This window comes from Dama dama, chromosome 8 (genome assembly GCF_033118175.1).
Source record: "Dama dama isolate Ldn47 chromosome 8, ASM3311817v1, whole genome shotgun sequence".
NCBI classification, from domain to species: domain Eukaryota; kingdom Metazoa; phylum Chordata; class Mammalia; order Artiodactyla; family Cervidae; genus Dama; species Dama dama.
In genome coordinates, this window is record NC_083688.1 from 17,356,403 (window position 1) to 17,374,912 (window position 18,510).

General features: G+C 44.6%; 1 protein-coding gene across 4 annotated transcripts in view; it reads left to right on the plus strand.

The window, feature by feature from the left end:
- Positions 1 to 3,894: 3,894 nt before the first annotated feature.
- Positions 3,895 to 18,510, plus strand: part of SLC16A14 (solute carrier family 16 member 14) — a 38,356-nt gene continuing 23,740 nt past the window's right edge. For 2 of the 4 annotated variants that reach the window (XR_009693854.1, XM_061148570.1), the window contains exons 1-4: positions 3,896 to 4,137; positions 7,469 to 7,632; positions 12,022 to 12,293; positions 17,847 to 17,990. Coding sequence is in view for 3 of the 4 variants with exons in the window: in XM_061148570.1 (XP_061004553.1) it covers positions 7,553 to 7,632; positions 12,022 to 12,293; positions 17,847 to 17,990 (496 nt within the window). In the remaining variant the exon portion in view is untranslated. Of the gene's footprint in view, positions 4,138 to 7,468; positions 7,633 to 12,021; positions 12,294 to 17,846; positions 17,991 to 18,510 lie in introns of all 4 variants that reach the window. The other 2 variants (XM_061148568.1, XM_061148571.1) reach the window with 2 other exon arrangements.

The window sequence follows — 18,510 nt, forward strand, 5'->3', positions numbered from 1 at the left end:
ACAAGTTTGTTCAAAATTGTATCGAGATGGTAATTGTGTATGTTCAAGAAGAAACTACTTAATAAAGCACAGCAAAAACAAACAAACAAAAAGGAAGTATACAATAAAAATACTGCACTTGAATTATCCCAAAACCATCCCTCCCCTCTCTGGTCTGTAGAAAAATCGTCTTCCAGGAAATCAGTCCCTGGTGCCAAGAAAGGTTGGGGAGCGCTGCTTATCCTAAAACCTTCAATATTCTGTGGTAGAACTTCCTCAAAAGTTGATTTGCTCCCACTTTCTGTCTAATCCATACTACAAGGCCCCAAAATTGAAGCATAGATTGTCCACAGCCTTAGTTCCACCTCAATTTCAACAATGAGTTCTGAAATCAGCTGAATGAATAATAAAAACTAAGAGGAAAGGCTTTTAGAAGCAGCACTTGAGTCATTTTATCTCCTTAAAGGACAAGGTTATTTCTTGATACAATGAAGTTTAAAGTAAGATTACTATTGTGGAACGATATGTGATTTGCCTAGAACTCAAGAGATAATGTCAGGGTCTTCTACCTCAGATACATGCAAAGAGTTCAGCGCTTTTCTTTAATGTTCTGGTTTAGAATGACTTTTTACTCATTTAACCCAGACACACTAATCTGTGACTCATAGATAGTGAGCGCCTTTGCTCCAGGTCTGCTTTCAACCTAGCTGTGTCAACAAAAGACTGCCAGACAGTTAAGAGCAATGACACCTGTGAAGATAACATGATTTCTTGGAAAAGCCTTCTATGGGAAATGAAATCAGTGTCCTGAGGAGACAGCTGTAGTCCCATGCTCATTGCAGCATTATTTACAGTAGCCAAAGTATGGAGACAATCTAAGTAAGTGTCCATTGATGGAAAATGTGATATATACATGATGGAATATTATTCAGCTACTAAAAAAGAAGGAAATCCTGCCACTTGTGACATTGTGGCAAGTGTAATAAACTAGGCAGAGAAAGACAAATACTGTAGGATCTCACTCATATGTAGTATCTTAAAAAAAAGAGTTGAACTCATGGAAGCAGAGAGTAGAACGGTGGTTGCCAGGGTCTAGTGGGTGAGAGAAATGTGGAAATGCTGGTCAAAGATCTCTGGTGCAGCATGGTGACTATAGTTAACAATATGGTAATGTATGCTTAGGGCTTCCCTGGTGGCTCAGATGGTAAAAATCTGCCTGCAATGAGGGAGACCTGGGATCAATCCCTGGGTCAGGAAGATCCCTGGAGAAGGGAATGGCAATCCACTCCAGTATTCTTGCCTGGAGAAATTCATGGACAGAGAAGCTTGGTGGGCTACAGTCCATAAGGATGCAAAGAGTCAGACATGACTGAGCAACTAACACTTTCACTAAATGTATGCATGAAATCTGCTGAGAGAGTAGATACAAAGTGTTCTCACCACTATCAAAAAAAAAACAAAAAAAAACAGTGACATGTGAAGTGATAGATGTTTTTATTGACTTGATTGTGATGTGATAGTCATTTCACAATATGTATGTGTATCAAATCATCATGTTGTACACTTTAAGTATGTATAATTTATTTGTCAATTATACCTCAATAAAGTTGGAAGGGCAAAAAAGAAAAGCCTTTTGGGGGTATTCTGGATGCAAAGTACCCATGGTCCAGAGGAGAAGCTTCGCAGAAAGCAGATGAGAGTTTGCCTGGGATTGTTGGGGGGGTGAGGTGGCTGGCTTTCAAAGGGCACAGAAAAATTTTGGAGTTATTTGATTGAGCTGATGGTTCCACAGACTTATGCTAAAACTCATCAAGTTGTACATTTAAATATATACAGTTCACGCTACATATATTATACCTCAATAAATCTAAAATATTTCAGAGGGATAAAAAAAGACCTAGTCTTACAGAGAAAAAAATCTTACAGAGCTCTTTCCAAACAAGATGGATCATCTACACTTGAGGTATTTGCCAGAAACTCTATCTTGACTTACTGTCAAAAGCCAGGTTGAAATGAATGGTATCTGAGAAGGTCAGGCCACAAGAATACTAACCATCCCTTTGCTCATGTTCTAATCAGCAAAAGGAAAACATATGAACCACATAAGCCTGGTACCTCATCAAAACGTTCTCACTTAACCACAGTTTCTCATAATGTTCTCAATTATTTTTAATCAAGGCTTGATATAAGAAGGAGCAATGTAAAAAAAAAAGGGAGCAATGTGAATATTTTTGTTTTGAAAAAAAAAAAAGGAAATAAGAAGAAAGATGGAAATTTATGATAAGTAGAATTATAGTCCCTCAAAGATGTCCACTGGATTCCCCAGTGGCTCAGATGGTTTAAAAAAAAAAAAAAATCCACCTGCAGTGCAAGAGATGTGGGTTTGATCCCTAGATTGGGAAAGTCCCCTGGAGAAGGGAGTGGCAACCCACTCCAGTATTCTTGCCTGGAGAATCCCATGGACAGAGGGGCCTGGCAGGCTGCAGTTCCATAGGGTCGCAAAGAGTTGGACAAAATTGAGCGACAAACACTTTCACTTTCAAAGATATTCACATCATAATCTCTGGACCCTGTAAATATATTACCTTACAGAGCAAAGGGGAATAAGGTTGCAGGTGGCATTAAGAATGTTAATCAGCTGACCTTAAAATGGGGAGATTGTTTGGATTATCCAATAACCCAGTTATCCCGGGTAGGCCCAATGTAATCCCGAGAGCCCTTAAATGTGGAAGAGAGAGGCAGAACAGAAGAGCCTGCCGGAGATGTGACTGTGTAGAAAGGTACAGAATGATGCAGCCATTTCTGGCTTTGAAGACAGAAGAAGTGGCCGGGATCCAGGGAATGTGGGCTGACTCCAGAAGTCCGAGTTCTTCCCTAGGGCTGCCAGGAGGAACACAAACCTGACAGCTCCTTGATTTTAGCCAAGATCCCTTTCAGACTTCTGACCCCCAGAATTATGAAATAGTAAGTTACTGCTTTCAGTCAGGAAGATGGTGATACTCTATTAGAACAGCAATAGAGAACACAGTGCTTCCAGTGAAGTAAAATAGCACTGGTTTCATTTATTCACACGTTCACTTAACAAATACTGAAAACTCTCCCTGGGCAAAGCATTGAGTTGCGTGCCCTGTTGGGAACAAAGCAGGTACAGGTGGAAATCAAATCTATGGTGCCCATGAATGTAGGAACCGGACAATGGTCAGATACTGGAAAGAGAACAAGGAGAGGTACCACGCAGGATGAAGTGAAGTGAGTGAAAGTCGCTCAGTCGTGTCTGACTCTTTGTGATCCCATGGAATGTAGCCCGCCAGGCTCCTCTGTCCATGGAATTCTCCAGGCCAGAATACTGGAATGGGTAATCTTTCCCTTCTTCAGGGGATCTTCCCAACCCAGGGATCAAACCCAGCTCTCCCGCATTGCAGGCGGATTCTTTACCAGCTGAGCCACAAGGGAACCCACCACGCAGGCTTTGGTCGCGAACGCTGCAGGGCCTGCATCTCTTCCATCTACAAACTGCTATATGATGTGGCCCAGCCTTCAGTGAGGGGTTCCCCCCCCCCCCCCCCCCCATCACTTCTCTCCTATCTCAGAGAAATAGAAGGTCCTTCTATTCCCACCTGCATTTTAGGTTTCAGGCCCTTTCCTCCAGTTATAAACGTGCCGAGAGCATTTGAAAACCTCAGTCAAAGGTGGAAACTACAACCCGCCACAAGAGTGTGCACGCGAGGTGACTGCATTTTTTTTTTTTTTTTTTTCTTTCCTGCCAAACCAGAATTAGCCGGTATGGGAATGAACAAGCGTGCAGATTTGAAATTGCACGGATTGGAAGGAAGCTCAGGTTAGGTTCGGGCACCTCCAAACGCACCCCACCCCCCCCCCCCTTCTTTTTTTTTTAAAAAGCCACATGGACTGAGGTCTCGATCTCCAAGCTCCCCAAGACGGAGCTGGCCAGGCAGCGAGAGGCGGAGGCGCCGGGAGCCCGCACCGAGCGCCGAGCCGGGCGGAGCGCCGAGCCGCGGGCGCAGGCAGCTCCGGGATGATCCGCGACATCGCCACAAATCTCTCCGCCCAACCGCTCCGGGGGCTCCGAGGAAGGCAGCGAGTTCGGAGATCCGGGCCGGGAGCCGAGTGAGGCCGCCGCCCGGCGGGCTGTGGGCGGTGAGTATCGCGGGCCGCGCTGCGCCGCGGGCCTGGGGATGGAGAGGCGCCGGGGGCATCTTGGACTGCGGTGGCCGCTGCGCCCCGAGACGCCCGGGAAGCGGCGGCGCGGGCCCCCGGGCCGGATCCGGGAAGGGGCTTCGGGCGATCGAGGGCAGGGCTGCGCGGAGGCGCGGTGGTCCAGCCCAGGCCGCCCGCCTGGGGGCTCGGGAGCCGCGGGCGAGGTCACCTCGGGGCGGGCGGACTAGCGCCGGGCCGGGGCGGAGCGTGGGGACACGCGTAGCTCCCACCGCGGCCAGGGCCCCGCGCGCGTCGTCCAGGGCGCACGGCGCCCCTCCGCACTCCCGCGCGGCCCGGGAGGCGCCCTCGGCCCCGCGCTCAACCTCCCCCCCCGCCTCCTCTCCCGACCCCCGTTAGGGACTCGAACTACAAGTGATGGGGCGCGGGGAGGAGGGAGCGGGGGGACCCGGGTCAGGGGACTTTCGGGGTTGCGGGAGGACTCCTGGCGCATGCTGCCGGGACTGCGATCGGCCCCTCTTCCCCGCGGAACTGGGGGCTCCCAGCGTGTGGGGAGACGCGGGATGGAGAGAGGGTGAGGGGGTCTCGAGGTGCTGGGGAAGGGGGAGCACGGAGGGTCCCGGAGAGGGCGGCGCTAGGGGGAGGCGGGTGGCGCGGAGGCCGGATCGCTGGGGTGCAGCCCCAGGCGTGAGATTCGGGTCCCTCAGAGCGGTTCTGATCGAGTCCCTCAGGAAGGGAAGGGGAGACAAAAATGAGGCGAGGGGCCAGGGGCGGCCTTGTTGGGACTGAACGCCGCTGAGGCCTCGGACGGTGTTTTAGGAGCTCAACTCTGCTTAACAATTAAGCCGTTTTCTTTCCAGTGAAAAGCTGATCTAGGCTCATTAGCAAGGATGAGTGAGGGTTATTATTGGACATTAGAAAGGTTCCTTTTCGCTTTGCCTGTGATGTGTGTGTTTGTGTGTGTGTGAGAGAGAGAGACAGTCAGTCAGTCAGTTAGTTATTCACCATTCACTAGTGATGGTGGATAAAATAGGCTTTGGAATCCCTCAGACCGGGGTCCATATTTGGCTTACCACGCAGGTGGCGCCAGCAGTAAGAACCCACCTGCCAATGCAGGTAGACTTAAGAGAGGTAGGTTCGATCCCTGTGTTGGGAATATCCCCTGGAGGAGGGCATGGCAACCTCCTCCAGTATCCTTGCCTGGAGAATCCCATGGACAGAGGAGCCTGGTAGGCTAGGGTCCATAGGGTCGCAGAGTCGGACATGACTGAAGCAACTCAGCTCGCATGCACCTGGTAATTTAGCCTCTTTGAGCTGTGTGGCCCCCACTCTACAAGTAGCCTCGATTTCCTTATCTGTGAAACGGAACATTAGTGTCAACTGGACAGAATTGTGGTGAAGCCACCGAGCACAACCTCTGGCCATAAGAGGCACTTAGGTGTTCAGTTCCCTCTAATTCAGCATGAACTAGGGGTACCCGACAGTCGTTTCTGCTGTGCTGTGGTCTCCGCACTAGCTCAGCTGCTGCAGGCTCTTTAGCCTGTTGACCTCAAGTGCACCCTCCAAAGGCTGGATATTTCCAGTGCACACCAGGTCTAGAGTGCAAATATTGATAGAGCCAAATTACAGAGGGGCCCACTACACACCTACATCTAATGACGGACCTGCTACCAGCATAGCTGCCCACCTCTGGGGAAGACTGTATTTTAAATTTTATTTTGGAGCTTTCCCTTTCACGTCTCATTTATAATGAACTCCTTACATGCTAACATAATTGACCCTGATGCTGGGAAAGATTGAGGGCAGGAGGAGAAGGGGACGACAGAGGATGAGATGGTTGGATGGCATCACTGATTCAAGGGACATGAGTTTGAGCCAACTCCGGGAGATAGTGAAGGACAGGGAAGCCTGGCATGCTGCAGTCCATGGGATCACAGAGAGAGTTGGACCGAACAACATCACCATAGTCAAATTAAAAATCGATGATTTGCTTATAAAGCTTACTCCCCTAAGAGCAGTGTGGAAAGTTTAATTTCCTTTTAATCTCTGAAACACTCTAGCAGGCTCTGAATTATTTTCATTTCTGCCTGTTACCAGGTAAATATGTAGCTGACTTCCATGTCATAGCCTGTGTGTGTTACTTCATTTACCCCATAAATAGTTGCTCTTTCACTGGTAATGAACTCACTTTAGGGAAGGATGAGAAGTTGACTATTGGTCCCTAATCTTCCCATCTCCTTCCTTCAGCTTCTTCAGTGCACAGCCCTAATGTGACGGGCAGAGCTTATATTGTAGGTAAGCCTAGAATGGGTTACATTTTATACTTCCCTTTCTATCATTAGGCAGACTGTCCTCTCATGGGGGAGAAGAGGGTGTTGGGGAAGCACACACACAAGTCTACATCCCAGTGCAGACTAGTATTCCCAAGGGAAATGGCTCTGAATTGCCACTAATCTACTGGTGGCAAGAAGCTGAACCAGGAGATGTTTAAAAGATAGAGGCAACTTTACTTTCTTATAATAAAGTTTGTTATTCGGTCACTAAGTTGTGCCCAACTCTTTGCCACCCCATGGACTTGCAGCACACCAGACTTCCCTATCCTTTACCATCTCCCGAAGCTTGCTCAAACTCATGTCCATTGAGTCGGTGATGCCATCCAGTCATCACATCCTCTGTTCCCCTCTTCTCCTCCTGCCCTCAATCTTTCCCAGCATCAAGGTCTTTGCATCAGATGGCCAAAGTATTGGAGCTTCAGCATCAGTTCTTCCAATGAATATTCAGGGTTGATTTCCTTTAGGACTGACTGGTTTGATCTCGATATATATTTATTTAGAACTCTTCCCAAAAACTTAAATAAAGAGAGAAATTATTTGAAAGACCATCATTCAAAGAATAATCTCCATCAACAGGTTTATTTCACTCCAGTCTTTCCCCCCCCAACGGATAACATATTTTTAAAAACAACCAAAAAGGAGTCATTTCATGCACCTCATTTTGTGACCCCCCCCAAGTATAATTCACACCTTGAAAGTGAAAGTGAAGTCGTGTCAGAGTCTTTGTGACCCCATGGACTGTAGCCTACCAGGCTCCTCCGTCCATGGGATTTTCCAGGCAAGAGTACTGGAGTGGGGTGCCATTTCCTTCCTTTATAAATCTTCAAAGAGCCTGTGTAGTTTTATTTTTGATGGTGCACTGGCATTGCATAGCTATGGCATGAGCGATTGATTTAACACTTACTGTAATGTTGGATATTAGAGATATTTGTAAGGTGTTTTTTTTTTCCCCCCTCATTCTTTCAAAATTTTACTATTAGAATTCAGTTAAACCTTGAAGGATGAGCAGAAGAGGAGCAGGAGATTAGAAGGAGAGAAGAGTGTTCCCGAAAGAAGAAAACATCATGCACAAAAAAACTGCAAGGCTGTGCCAGGTTCAGGGAGCTGCAGGTGCTTCCACCAGCCTGGAAAGTAGAGGGCAAAGGTGAAGAACGGGAGGAGGGAGCTGGCAGGGTGGCAGATAACGCAAGAGGAGAACCTGGGGGCAGACAGGGCAGTTTGAACTTGATCCTCAAGATAACCTGACAGGGTGGGGAAGTTACATCGTAAGATAGCATTTTATCGCTCCCAGCAGCCTGGGTAAACGAGAGGTGACCCAGCGGAGGGCAGCATTGCGGGCAGGAAGTGTAATGGCTGAGAACTGCCCAGCTGCTTAAGAGATAGAATCATCTAAAAGATAAAAACAATGAGTATGAAAGGAAGAGTCAAGATGTGTTAATTGCTCGGTGGTGTCCAACTCTTTGCAACCCCACGGACTGTAGCCTGCCAGGCTCTCTGTGGAATTTCCCAGGCAAGAGTACTGGAGTGGGTTGCCATTTCCTTCTCCAGGAGATCGAACCCGGGTCTCCTGCCTTGCAGGTAGACGCTTTACTGTCTGAGTCACGAGGGAAGCCCAGAAAAGATAAATACAATGAGTACAAGAGAAAGTAAGAGTCAAGATGAGCCCCAGGATAGATCCTTTAAATTGCTCTTCCACTAGCATCCCTGATCCTTTAGTGCCTGTTTCTTCCCAACAAACTCTTAGTCTGGGGATTAGTGAACTTTTCCTATAAAGGGTCAGAGAGTAAGCATTTTTAAATTCTGCAGTCACATAGCCTTCAAAAAGGTAAAAACAATTCTTTGCTCAGGAGAGTACAGAGACAGGCTGTGCAAACGGCAGAAGGTGCTTCCCTAAAGGAGGTTGGGTGCTGGGTACTTTGCCACAGTCTGCTTCTCTGTCCTCTCGTCCATGTACCAGTACTGCACAGAAAAGCCAAAAACAGTTGGAGGTGTTCCTAGTGTACTGGGACCGTTTTTTACATCACCTTCCTCCACTGCAATAAAAGGATTTTCAGTAATAATCACATGTCATGGTCAGTAATAATTGTTTTCTGATTTGCTCTTCTGGTTTAAAATAATTACCTGAGACAAAGAATGTATTTGCATTTTAAAGACATTATTCAACTGAGTAAAACGTTTCATGCATTGACTACTTTCCAGACCCAAGTTTTTCACCCTGTGGTCTTGCACTCTGTTTCGCTCTTTTAAATTTTAAACAAAAATAAAGACTGCAGGTGGGCATGTGGAGGGCAAAAGTCAAGTAGCTGGCATCCTGCTGTTCATCTCCACCATCATGTGATGTCAGGGTCCATCTCGAATGTCCTGCTAAAGGCAGTGATGTGTAATACTGCAGGCATTGCAGATCCAAACTGAGCTGAGGTGAGTGTCAGCAGTTCTAAATTCTTAGAAACTCTTACTGTCAAAACAGATATGTGCATACAGATGGTCAAAAGACACAGGAAAAGATGTTCAATGCAAATTAAAATTTCAGTGGTCAGAATAGCCACCATCAAGAAGTCTACAAATAATAAATGCTGGAGAGGATGTGGAGAAAAAGGGAACCCTCCTACACTGTTGGTAGAAATGTAAATTTGTGCAGCCACTATGGAAAACAGTGTGGAAATTCCTTTAAAAACTAAAAATAGAGTTGCCATATGATCTAGCAGTTCCACGCATGGGCATGTATCTGGAGAAAACCATAATTCAAAAAGATACATGCACCCAAATTTTCACTGCAGCACTGTTTACCATAGCCAAAACATGGAAGTAGCCAAAATGTCCATCAACAGAGGAATGGATAAAGAAGATGTGGTACATATATACAATGGAAGATGTGGTACATATATACAATGGAATGATATTCAGCCATTTAAAAAAAATACGAAATAATGCCATTTGCAGTAATATGGGTGGATCTAGAGATTGTCATACTGAGTGAATTATGTCAGATAGGAAAACACAAATATCATATGCTATCACTCATGTGGAATCTAAAAAATGAAACAAATGAACTTATTCACAAAACAGAAACAGATTCACACTTAGAAAATAAACTTACGGTTACCAAAGAGGAAAGGTCAGAGGGAGGGATAAATTAGGAGTTTGGGATTAACATATACACACTACTGTATATAAAATAGATAATCAATAAGGACCTATTATATAGCACAGGAAGCTACATTCAATATTATATAATAACCTATAAAGGAAACTGAATTGCTGTGCTATACTCCTGACACTTACATGATATTATAAATCAACTATACTTCAATAAAAAGATTTTTAAAAAAGAAAAAAAGCCAAAAGTGTGCAGCTGGGACCCTACATGTGTCAGTTCAGTTCAGTCACTCAGTCATGTCCAACTCTTTGTGACCCCATGGACTGCAGCATGCCAGGCTTCCCTGTCCATCACCAACTCCCAGAGCTTGCTCAAACTCATGTCCATTGAGTCAGTGATGCCATCCAACATCTCATCCTCTGTCATCCCCCTCTTCTCCTACCCTCAACCTTTCCCAGCATCCGGGTCTTTCCCAATGAGCCAGTTCTCATCAGGTGGCCAAAGCCAAAATATCACCATTAGTTCTCTGAAATAACTTCCATGTAGAACACAGTGTTTAGAAAATGATGCTGATATGACGCTTACAGACATAATATGAAAACATCATTGTTAAAAAAAAAAAAATCATTGTTTGAAACTCTGACCAACAAAGGATTTTTTCAGGGAAGAGTATTTTGTCAGTGACATCTAGAATTACTGGCACAACAGTGATGACAAAAAAGCAGACCAACTTTTAGTCGTTTGTTCTTGCTTTTTTTGTTCTCACTGGTGGCTTCTGGGGCCAAGTGCCCCCTCTGCTCTGTCTGTGGTGCTTCACTGCCCCTCAGGGCTCAGCTGCCCAACAATCATTTCCACTTGTTGTAGACAGTAGTTTGTTTCATTATCCTGAACACTGAGGCCCCAACATAGCCACCATCCTCCTCATTCTCAACCAATGAGCTAGCTTCCCTACTTCACCAAAGAAATTAGACGAACAAGCATCACTTTCCACCCCATGCTTACCATCTTTATCTCTATCTACCTGCTGCTTCCTCCAGTCTTAGAAGATTGGTCATCCTTCCTGACCAAGACTAACCCTGTCCCATGACCTCTGGGATTAGTCATTTTCTGTCTCTCTGGGCTTCCCAAGTGGCTCAGTGGGTAAAGAATTTGCTTGCGGTGCAGAAGTTGCAAAAGACTTGGGTTTGATCTTTGGGTTGGGAAGATCCCCTCGGGGAAGGGCATGGTAGTCCACTCCAGTATTCTTTCCTGGAGAATCCCACAGACAGAGGAGCCTGGCAGACTACAGTCCATGGGGTCACAAAGAGTCAGACACGACTGAAGTGACTTAGCACACATGCATCTATGTCTGTCTCTGTCTTTATCTCTATCTCTATTTTTTTCTTTATCCTCAGCTCCTATGCACATACTTCAATCTCATCCTACAAGATAAAACCAGAGACCTTCCCTGACCTAGTATCGTCTCCCCTCTAGCTCCATCCAACCTCCATCCTCTTGATCGAACAACTTGAGAGATGGGTCTATGCAAACCACATACCCCATCTTATCTCTTCCTTGTGCAAACGCAGCTGCCAACTGTTCATTTGTAAAGATAAACTCCAAGATCCTTTTTTGACACATGAGGGCCTTCAAGATCTAGCCACTGGCTTTCTGGTAACCTGAACATCACTGTAGTGTCTAAGTTTCTTTAGTCTGATTTCCTATTGCTTAGCAGTTTTCTAGCTTCCCAACTAAATGCTCAGAATGGGGGTGGACAGAGGGGATAAAAGTAAGTCATGTATGTCAGACATAGCATCACCATTATTAAAAAACTCTATCGCCTCTTGTCAGATAACAAATTAGCCTTCTTCTTTACCAGTCTCCCCTGAGTTGGGTTCGTATGAGTCAGTCCCCCTGGGGCTAACCCGCTGTAGCTGTACTGAACAAATTGAACACTTGGACCGACAAAACTGAGAACACTATCCTCTGCCAAGAGCCTACACAGGACCGGGCTACCCTACCTAAGGCCAGGCACCTTCCTTCTCTGACATCTGTGTTATCTGTCAGTTTCCATCTCAGTAAGGGACACAACGCTTGTGTTTTAGAATCAGGAATAGCTGGGTTCAATTCTCAGGTTCCTATCTAGCCATACTATCTACTGGCCTTGAGAACTTGGGAAAGGTACTTAACTTCTCTGAGACGATTTTCGTTTCTTTGAAATAACCATCATAGCATTTATATATAGGATGACTGTAAAGATGAAAAAGGTTTCATAAAAGCACTTGGCCTTGCGAAAAAGCAAAGCATGTTCCCAAATCTACATAATGACGAAGACTAAAGATCCAGTGTGACAGTGGGGTGACTTTGGTTTTGATGGGGAGGTAGTGCTGTCCAAAGAAGAAGGAGATATTTTTTGTTTTGATGTTCCATGAAATTATTTGTCCTTATGTATTTCAGAACATCTTGGAAAATGTATACAAGTCATGAAGACATTGGGTATGATTTTGAAGATGACCCCAAAGATAAGAAAACACTTAAACCCCACCCAGACATTGATGGCGGCTGGGCCTGGATGATGGTCTTGTCCTCTTTCTTTGTTCACATCCTCATCATGGGCTCCCAGATGGCCCTGGGTGTCCTCAACGTGGAGTGGCTTGAAGAATTCCATCAGAGCCGCGGCCTGACGGCGTGGGTCAGCTCTCTGAGCATGGGCGTCACCTTGATTGTGGGTATGTTCACACGTGACCTGTTGTCAATTATAATTATATAATTATAATATGACAGTCCCTCACTGTAAGTCATGCTTTATCTCGTTGAAGTACTAGAGATTAGATGTTAGTGGCTGTTACTCTTGTTTTTATTGTGGTCAGATATACCTAACATGAAATTTACCCTTTTCACCATTTTTAGGTATACAGTTCAATACCATTGAGTACATTCATCACCACTGTCCATCTCCAGAACTTTTCTCATCTTCCTAAACTGAAATCCTACCAATTAAGCCACAAGTCCCCATTGCCACCTCTCCTCTCAGCCCCCTATCTCTGGCCACTGCCATTCTGTTTTATGTCTCTATGAATTTGTTTACTGTAAGTACCTTGAATAAGTAGACTCGGACAATATTTGTTCTTTTGTGTGATACTCCTATTTGAGCACTGTAAACATTTTGAGCATTTGAGCATTAAAAAAATGATCATTTAAAATGTTTGCCCCTGTTTTCTTAACTATTATACATCATTACCTACCATTACAAATCTGTTTTTAAACACTTATCAATATTTTTAAAAGATAAAAAACTTAGAGAAAAACACAGTAAAAGTAAATAACCATCTTATTTCAGAGCCCTGGTGTTTTACATTTGAAATATTGATCCCATGTCATTGAAAAATCTATTAAGCTGTTTTTAGAAAGATTATTGATACAGCTAACAGGAAGGAATAATAACATATTCTTGTATTTTGTAGTTTAACCTAACCACCCAGCAATCTATGAAAGCAATTCTTATCTCGTGGGAAATAGTAAATCAGAAAGCTGGAAAAAAGTGAAAGTGGTTAGTCACTCAGCCGTGTCCAACTCTTTGTGAGCTCATGGATTGTAGCCCGCCAGGCTCTTCTGTCCGTGGGATTCTCCAGGCAAGAATACTGGAGAATACTGCCCTGCCCTCCTCCAGGGAAAACATAAATGGCCTCAAATATCTTCCTGGTTGTGAAAGTACGTGTATGACAGGCATATGTGTGATTGACAACAGTCTTTGTCTTGTCAGTGATTTCCACATTGGTAATTAATTGCTTGAATTCAATTCAGAGATTTGTTGATCTTGGCTGGTATTCAGCCAGTTTTTTTTTTTTTTTGGATAATACCAGTGACATTAGTAATGGTGGCAGTGCTAATGACAGAAAACAAGGACAGAGTGTTATTTCTCAAGATGTGTGCAGGGGATATGTGTTTATCACAGGGAATGGTTACTGATCTAGTTTTAAAATTAAATAAGGGCACCATTATGTGTGTAAGTGAATTGTTGATAAATCATTTTTGCCTGTAACTGTGATGAACTGACTCCTTCAACTCTGCCGTGGCCTTGTTCAAATCAGGACTATTGTATCATATAAGAAGTGCAAGTAGGTTAACCTTAGTGCAGGGAATTTGCTAGTTTTATGTTGGATATGGGCTTCCCTAGTGGCTCAGATGGTAAGGAATCTGCCTGTAATGAAGGAGACCCTGGTTTGATCCCTGGGTTGGGAAGATCCCCTGGAAGAGGGCATGGCAACCCACTCCAGTATTCTTGCCTGGAGAATTCCATGGACAGAGGAGCCTGGCAGGCTATAGTCCAGGGGGTTGCAAAGAGTCAGACATGACTGAGCAAATAACACTTTCATGTTGGATATAATTTTACCTTCTCAATGAGTAAGTAAAGGAAAACTAGTCTTCTGAAATACTTAAAATCCATTTTCTCACCTTTTTTAAAATAAACATTTACAGGGTAGAACAAAATACTTTCAGATTCAAACTAGGAAGTGTGTGTGTACAACAAAAAAGAAAATTCAGCCAAAGGCCAGGATATTTGTCCCAATATTTTCCAAACCATCCAGTAAGATTGTCTTTGGTGTTACTTCATGTTTCACAAGTTCCACAGGCATAAACAATGGAAATGAGTCCTGAAGTTATTGGATGTGGTTCTTGGACTTCCTTCATAGCTCAGCTGGTAAAGAATCTGCCTGCAATGAGGAGATCCCGGTTCAATTCCTGGGTCGGGAAGATCCCCTGGAGAAGGGATAGTCTACCCATTCCAGTTTCTTGGGCTTCCCTTGTGGCTCAGCTGGTAAAGAATCTGTCCACAATGCAGGAGACCCGGGTCCGATCCCTGGGTTGGGAAGATCCCCTGGAAAAGGGAAAGGCTACCCACTCTAGTATTCTGACCTGGAGAGTTCGATGGACTCTCATGGGGTCACAAAGAGTTAGAAGAGTCAGACACGACTAAGCTACTTTCACTTTCACTTTCCTGAAGATGATCCCCCAAATCAGAACACCTAACTCAACAGTGGTGATGAAATGTGATTGTCACCTTTAAGTGGGAGGTAACCGTGGATTCTGAATTCTGAGAGTCCTTGAATTCCAGACAGTGGAGCTTCCGACAGTGGAGTAACCTTTCTTCAGAGGTGCCTCCCAGATAAACATCTTTTATCTTGTGCTCAGAAATTATAGCACAGCAAGGCTCATAGTTATAAAAATGAAAGGTCTTTTATTCTGTCTATCATGACCCTAAATTGCTATTCATTATCTAAGGTGCCTGATACAGGTGGCAGCAGATACGTTGGGTGCTTTCCAAGGCAGAAGCCAGCAAAAAAAGCTCTCCTTTATTTAGCACTTATTACACACCACGTGTGGGCTTCCCAGGTGGCGCTAGTGGTAAAGAACCTGCCTGTCAATGCAGGAGATGTAAGAGAGGTGGGTTCAATCCCTGGGTCGGCAAGCTCTCCTGGAGAAGGGTATGGCAACCCACTCCAGTATTCTTGCCTGGAAAATTCCATGGACAGAGGAGACTGGTGGGCTACAGCCCATAATGTTGTGAAGAGTCGGACAGGACTGAAGCTACTTAGCATGCACAAACTCATGCACTTGCCAAGTGCGTATGATGTGCATGATCTCATTTGATTCTCTGGCAAGCCTGGGGGCCAGACCATCATCTTCATCTCACAGAGGAGAACATGCAACACTCAGAGACATTACATTACTGAAGTTAACTTGTAACCAGTAAGTGCGGGACAGGCTTCAAATGTGGTCCATTGGACTCCAAAATGATGCCCACTCTACCACCCTGCCTGCCAGGACACTGAATGAGAACCGAAAATATATTTGAAGTGAATAAGTATAAACAGTTTTCTCTTTCTCATCCTTGTAAGGACATTGAGTTACACTTTTAAATTTAAAAATGCCATGAATTGTGTCACAAAGTTGAAAGCACTCTCTTGGGCAGTGACTCGCACATGGGAAATTAAATAAACTCATTCTTTTTTTTATTTGGCTGCGTTGAGTATTAGTTGCAGCACTTGAGGTCTTCCTTGTGTCATATGAGGTCTTTCATCTCAGCACACAGACTCTCTAGTTGTAGCACACAAGCTCAGTAGTTGCATGGGCTTCATTGCTCCACAACATGTGAGATCTTAGTTCCCTGACCGGGGACTGAACCCATGTCCCCTGCATTGCAAGGCTGATTCTTTAACTGCTGGATCACCAGGAAGTCCCAGCTTAGTAAGTTTTTAACCTGAAATAGTCCCACCTGAACATAGGGTTTCATAACTACATAAAGTAATAATGATCGAAAAATGTGACATCTTTTTTTTTTGGCGACACTGCACAACTTGAGGGATCTTACTGCAATGAGAATGCTGAGTCTTAACCACTGACTGCCAAGGAATTCCCTAAGATGATGTTTAAAATGCATGATCTTGGACTTCCCTGGTAGTCCAGTGGTAAAAACTACACCCTTCCAGTGCAGGGGACTTGGGTTCCACCCCTGGTTGGGGAACTAAGGTCCCATATACCACACAGCACAGTCAAATAAATAAAATGGATGATCTTACTGAATGCTCCAGTACTTTGATCACCTGTTGTGAAGAGCCAACTCACTGGAAAAGACCCTGATGCTGGAAAAGACTGAGGGCAAAAGGAGAAGGGGAGGCAGAGGATGAGATGGTTAAATAGTATCAGTGACTGAGTAGATACGAATTTGAGCAAACTCCAGGAGATAGTGAAGGACAGAGGAGCCTGGTGTGCTGCAGTCCATGAGGTCGCAAAGAGTCAGATCCAACTTAGTGGCTGAACAACAACAACACTGAATATTGAGCACAGCCTCAAATGGTATTACTAAAATATAGATTGCTGTTTGAAGAAGGAATCACTTAGCCCAAGACAAGTTGCCACAAAGGCAGGAAGAAAAGAGGGTTGACAAAAATTAAAAGAAAAAAAAAAAAACAGAGTGAAGTGTATTCCTGAATCTCCACACAGTATCATAAATGCATAGCCTGATGGGTCCCATTGGAACTGAGAGTCAGCAGAGGTTGAAGTATGTGTGAAGTCATGAGAAGTTCTTTCCGGCTTGGTTTGCATCTAGATGTCCTCATGAAAACAGGCTACAAGTACCTCGCCTGAAGCATGGACGTCCCGAGAGCCCCGTTCCATACTCCCTTAAAGCCTGGAGGAGAAACTCAAATGTGAACAGAGACCAAACAAGCAATGTAAATGCGACCAGGAGGCCAAATAAGAGACTAATATTTGGGTGGGGGCTGCGGCAAACTGGAGAGGGTGTGACACAGCTAAACGGGATCACCTACCGCACAGGGCCAGCTGCTTTGGGCTGTATGGGAAGGATTTTTTGTGAATAATCCTAATTTTTAAATGTTGGCAACTGACTCAAAACATTTAAAATTTTGTTCTCAATAAACAAAATGTATCCACAGGCTGGGTAGAGCCTCTGGATCTCTAGTCTAGGATCTGTTGTAGACCAGAGAAGGAATCAACATGTCTATTTATTTCAGGTCTGTCTTTCCTGAAAATGTAGAACCTTGTGTCATTTGGGGACATTATTGAAACCTGTCTTTGAATGCCAAAAGCTCTCTGCACATAAGGCCACGGCAGGGGGTTTGGTTTGTTTTAGTTAACAGCTCTAGTAATGTTTTGTCTTCATATAAAGATTCCCTAAGAAAATAAAATGAAAGTAAAATGCTACTCAGTTCAGCTCAGTTCACTCAGTCATGTCCGACTCTTTGCAACTCCATGAACCACAGCATGCCAGGCCTCCCTGTCCATCACCAACTCCCAAAGTTTACTCAAACTCATGTCCATTGAGTCAGTGATGCCATCCAACCATCTCATCCTCTGTCACCCCTTTCTCCTCCCGCCTTCAATCTTTCCCAGCATCAGGGTCTTTTCAAATGAGTCAGTTCTTCACATCAGGTGGCCAAAGTATTGGAGTTCAGCTTCAGCATCAGTCATCCTAATGAACACCCAGGACTGATCTCCTTTAGGATGGACTGGTTGGATCTCCTGGCAGTCCAAGGGACTCTCAAGAGTCTTCTCCAACACCACAGCTCAAAAGCATCGATTTTTCGGTGCTCAGCTTTCTTTATGGTCCAACTCTCACATCCATACATGACCACTGGAAAAACCATAGCCTTGACTAGACGGACCTTTGCTGGCAAAGTAATGTCTCTGCTTTTTAATATGCTGTCTAGGTTGACCATAACTTTCCACTAGTCAGTTCCTTTCTTAATGTTCTGTGGCAGGACCTTTCATCGGCTTGTTCATTAACACCTGTGGGTGCCGCCGGACAGCCATCATTGGAGGGCTGCTGAACTCGCTGGGCTGGGTGTTGAGTGCCTACGCTGCGAACGTGTATTATCTTTTTATTACCTTTGGACTGGCAGCTGGTAAGCATTGTGGATTTCCTTCCTTTTTTTTTGGCCACGCTGCATACTGTGTGGAATCTTAGTTCCCCAACCAGGGGTGGGACCCACACCCCTTGGTTTGGACGCACAGAGTCTTGACCACTGGGCCTCCAGGGAAGTCCCCATAAGTGGTTTTCCTAAACTTGACTTTATGTGTTTCTGTTGAGCATTCAGGCAATGAATTTCATCATGGAGAAAAGAGACCCATTACATATTTAGTCCCTTTGTCTCTACCCCACCCTACCCATATCCTATCCTCCAGGTAATACTTTTAATATAAGATGTTAAATATACCTGAATCGTGAGGAGACAACCTAACAGCTGTACTTGGCCTCCCCAATAGAATTTAATTAAATTTTCTATACCTGGTCCTAAGTGCTAGTCCTTCTCTTGTAACAAAACCCACGTACTAACAACATTCTCTCATTTAAGAACTATAGAATCCAGCGTGAATCAGAGAAAAATCACGTTCTCCTTTGGCTCTGTTCAAATTAATGAAATC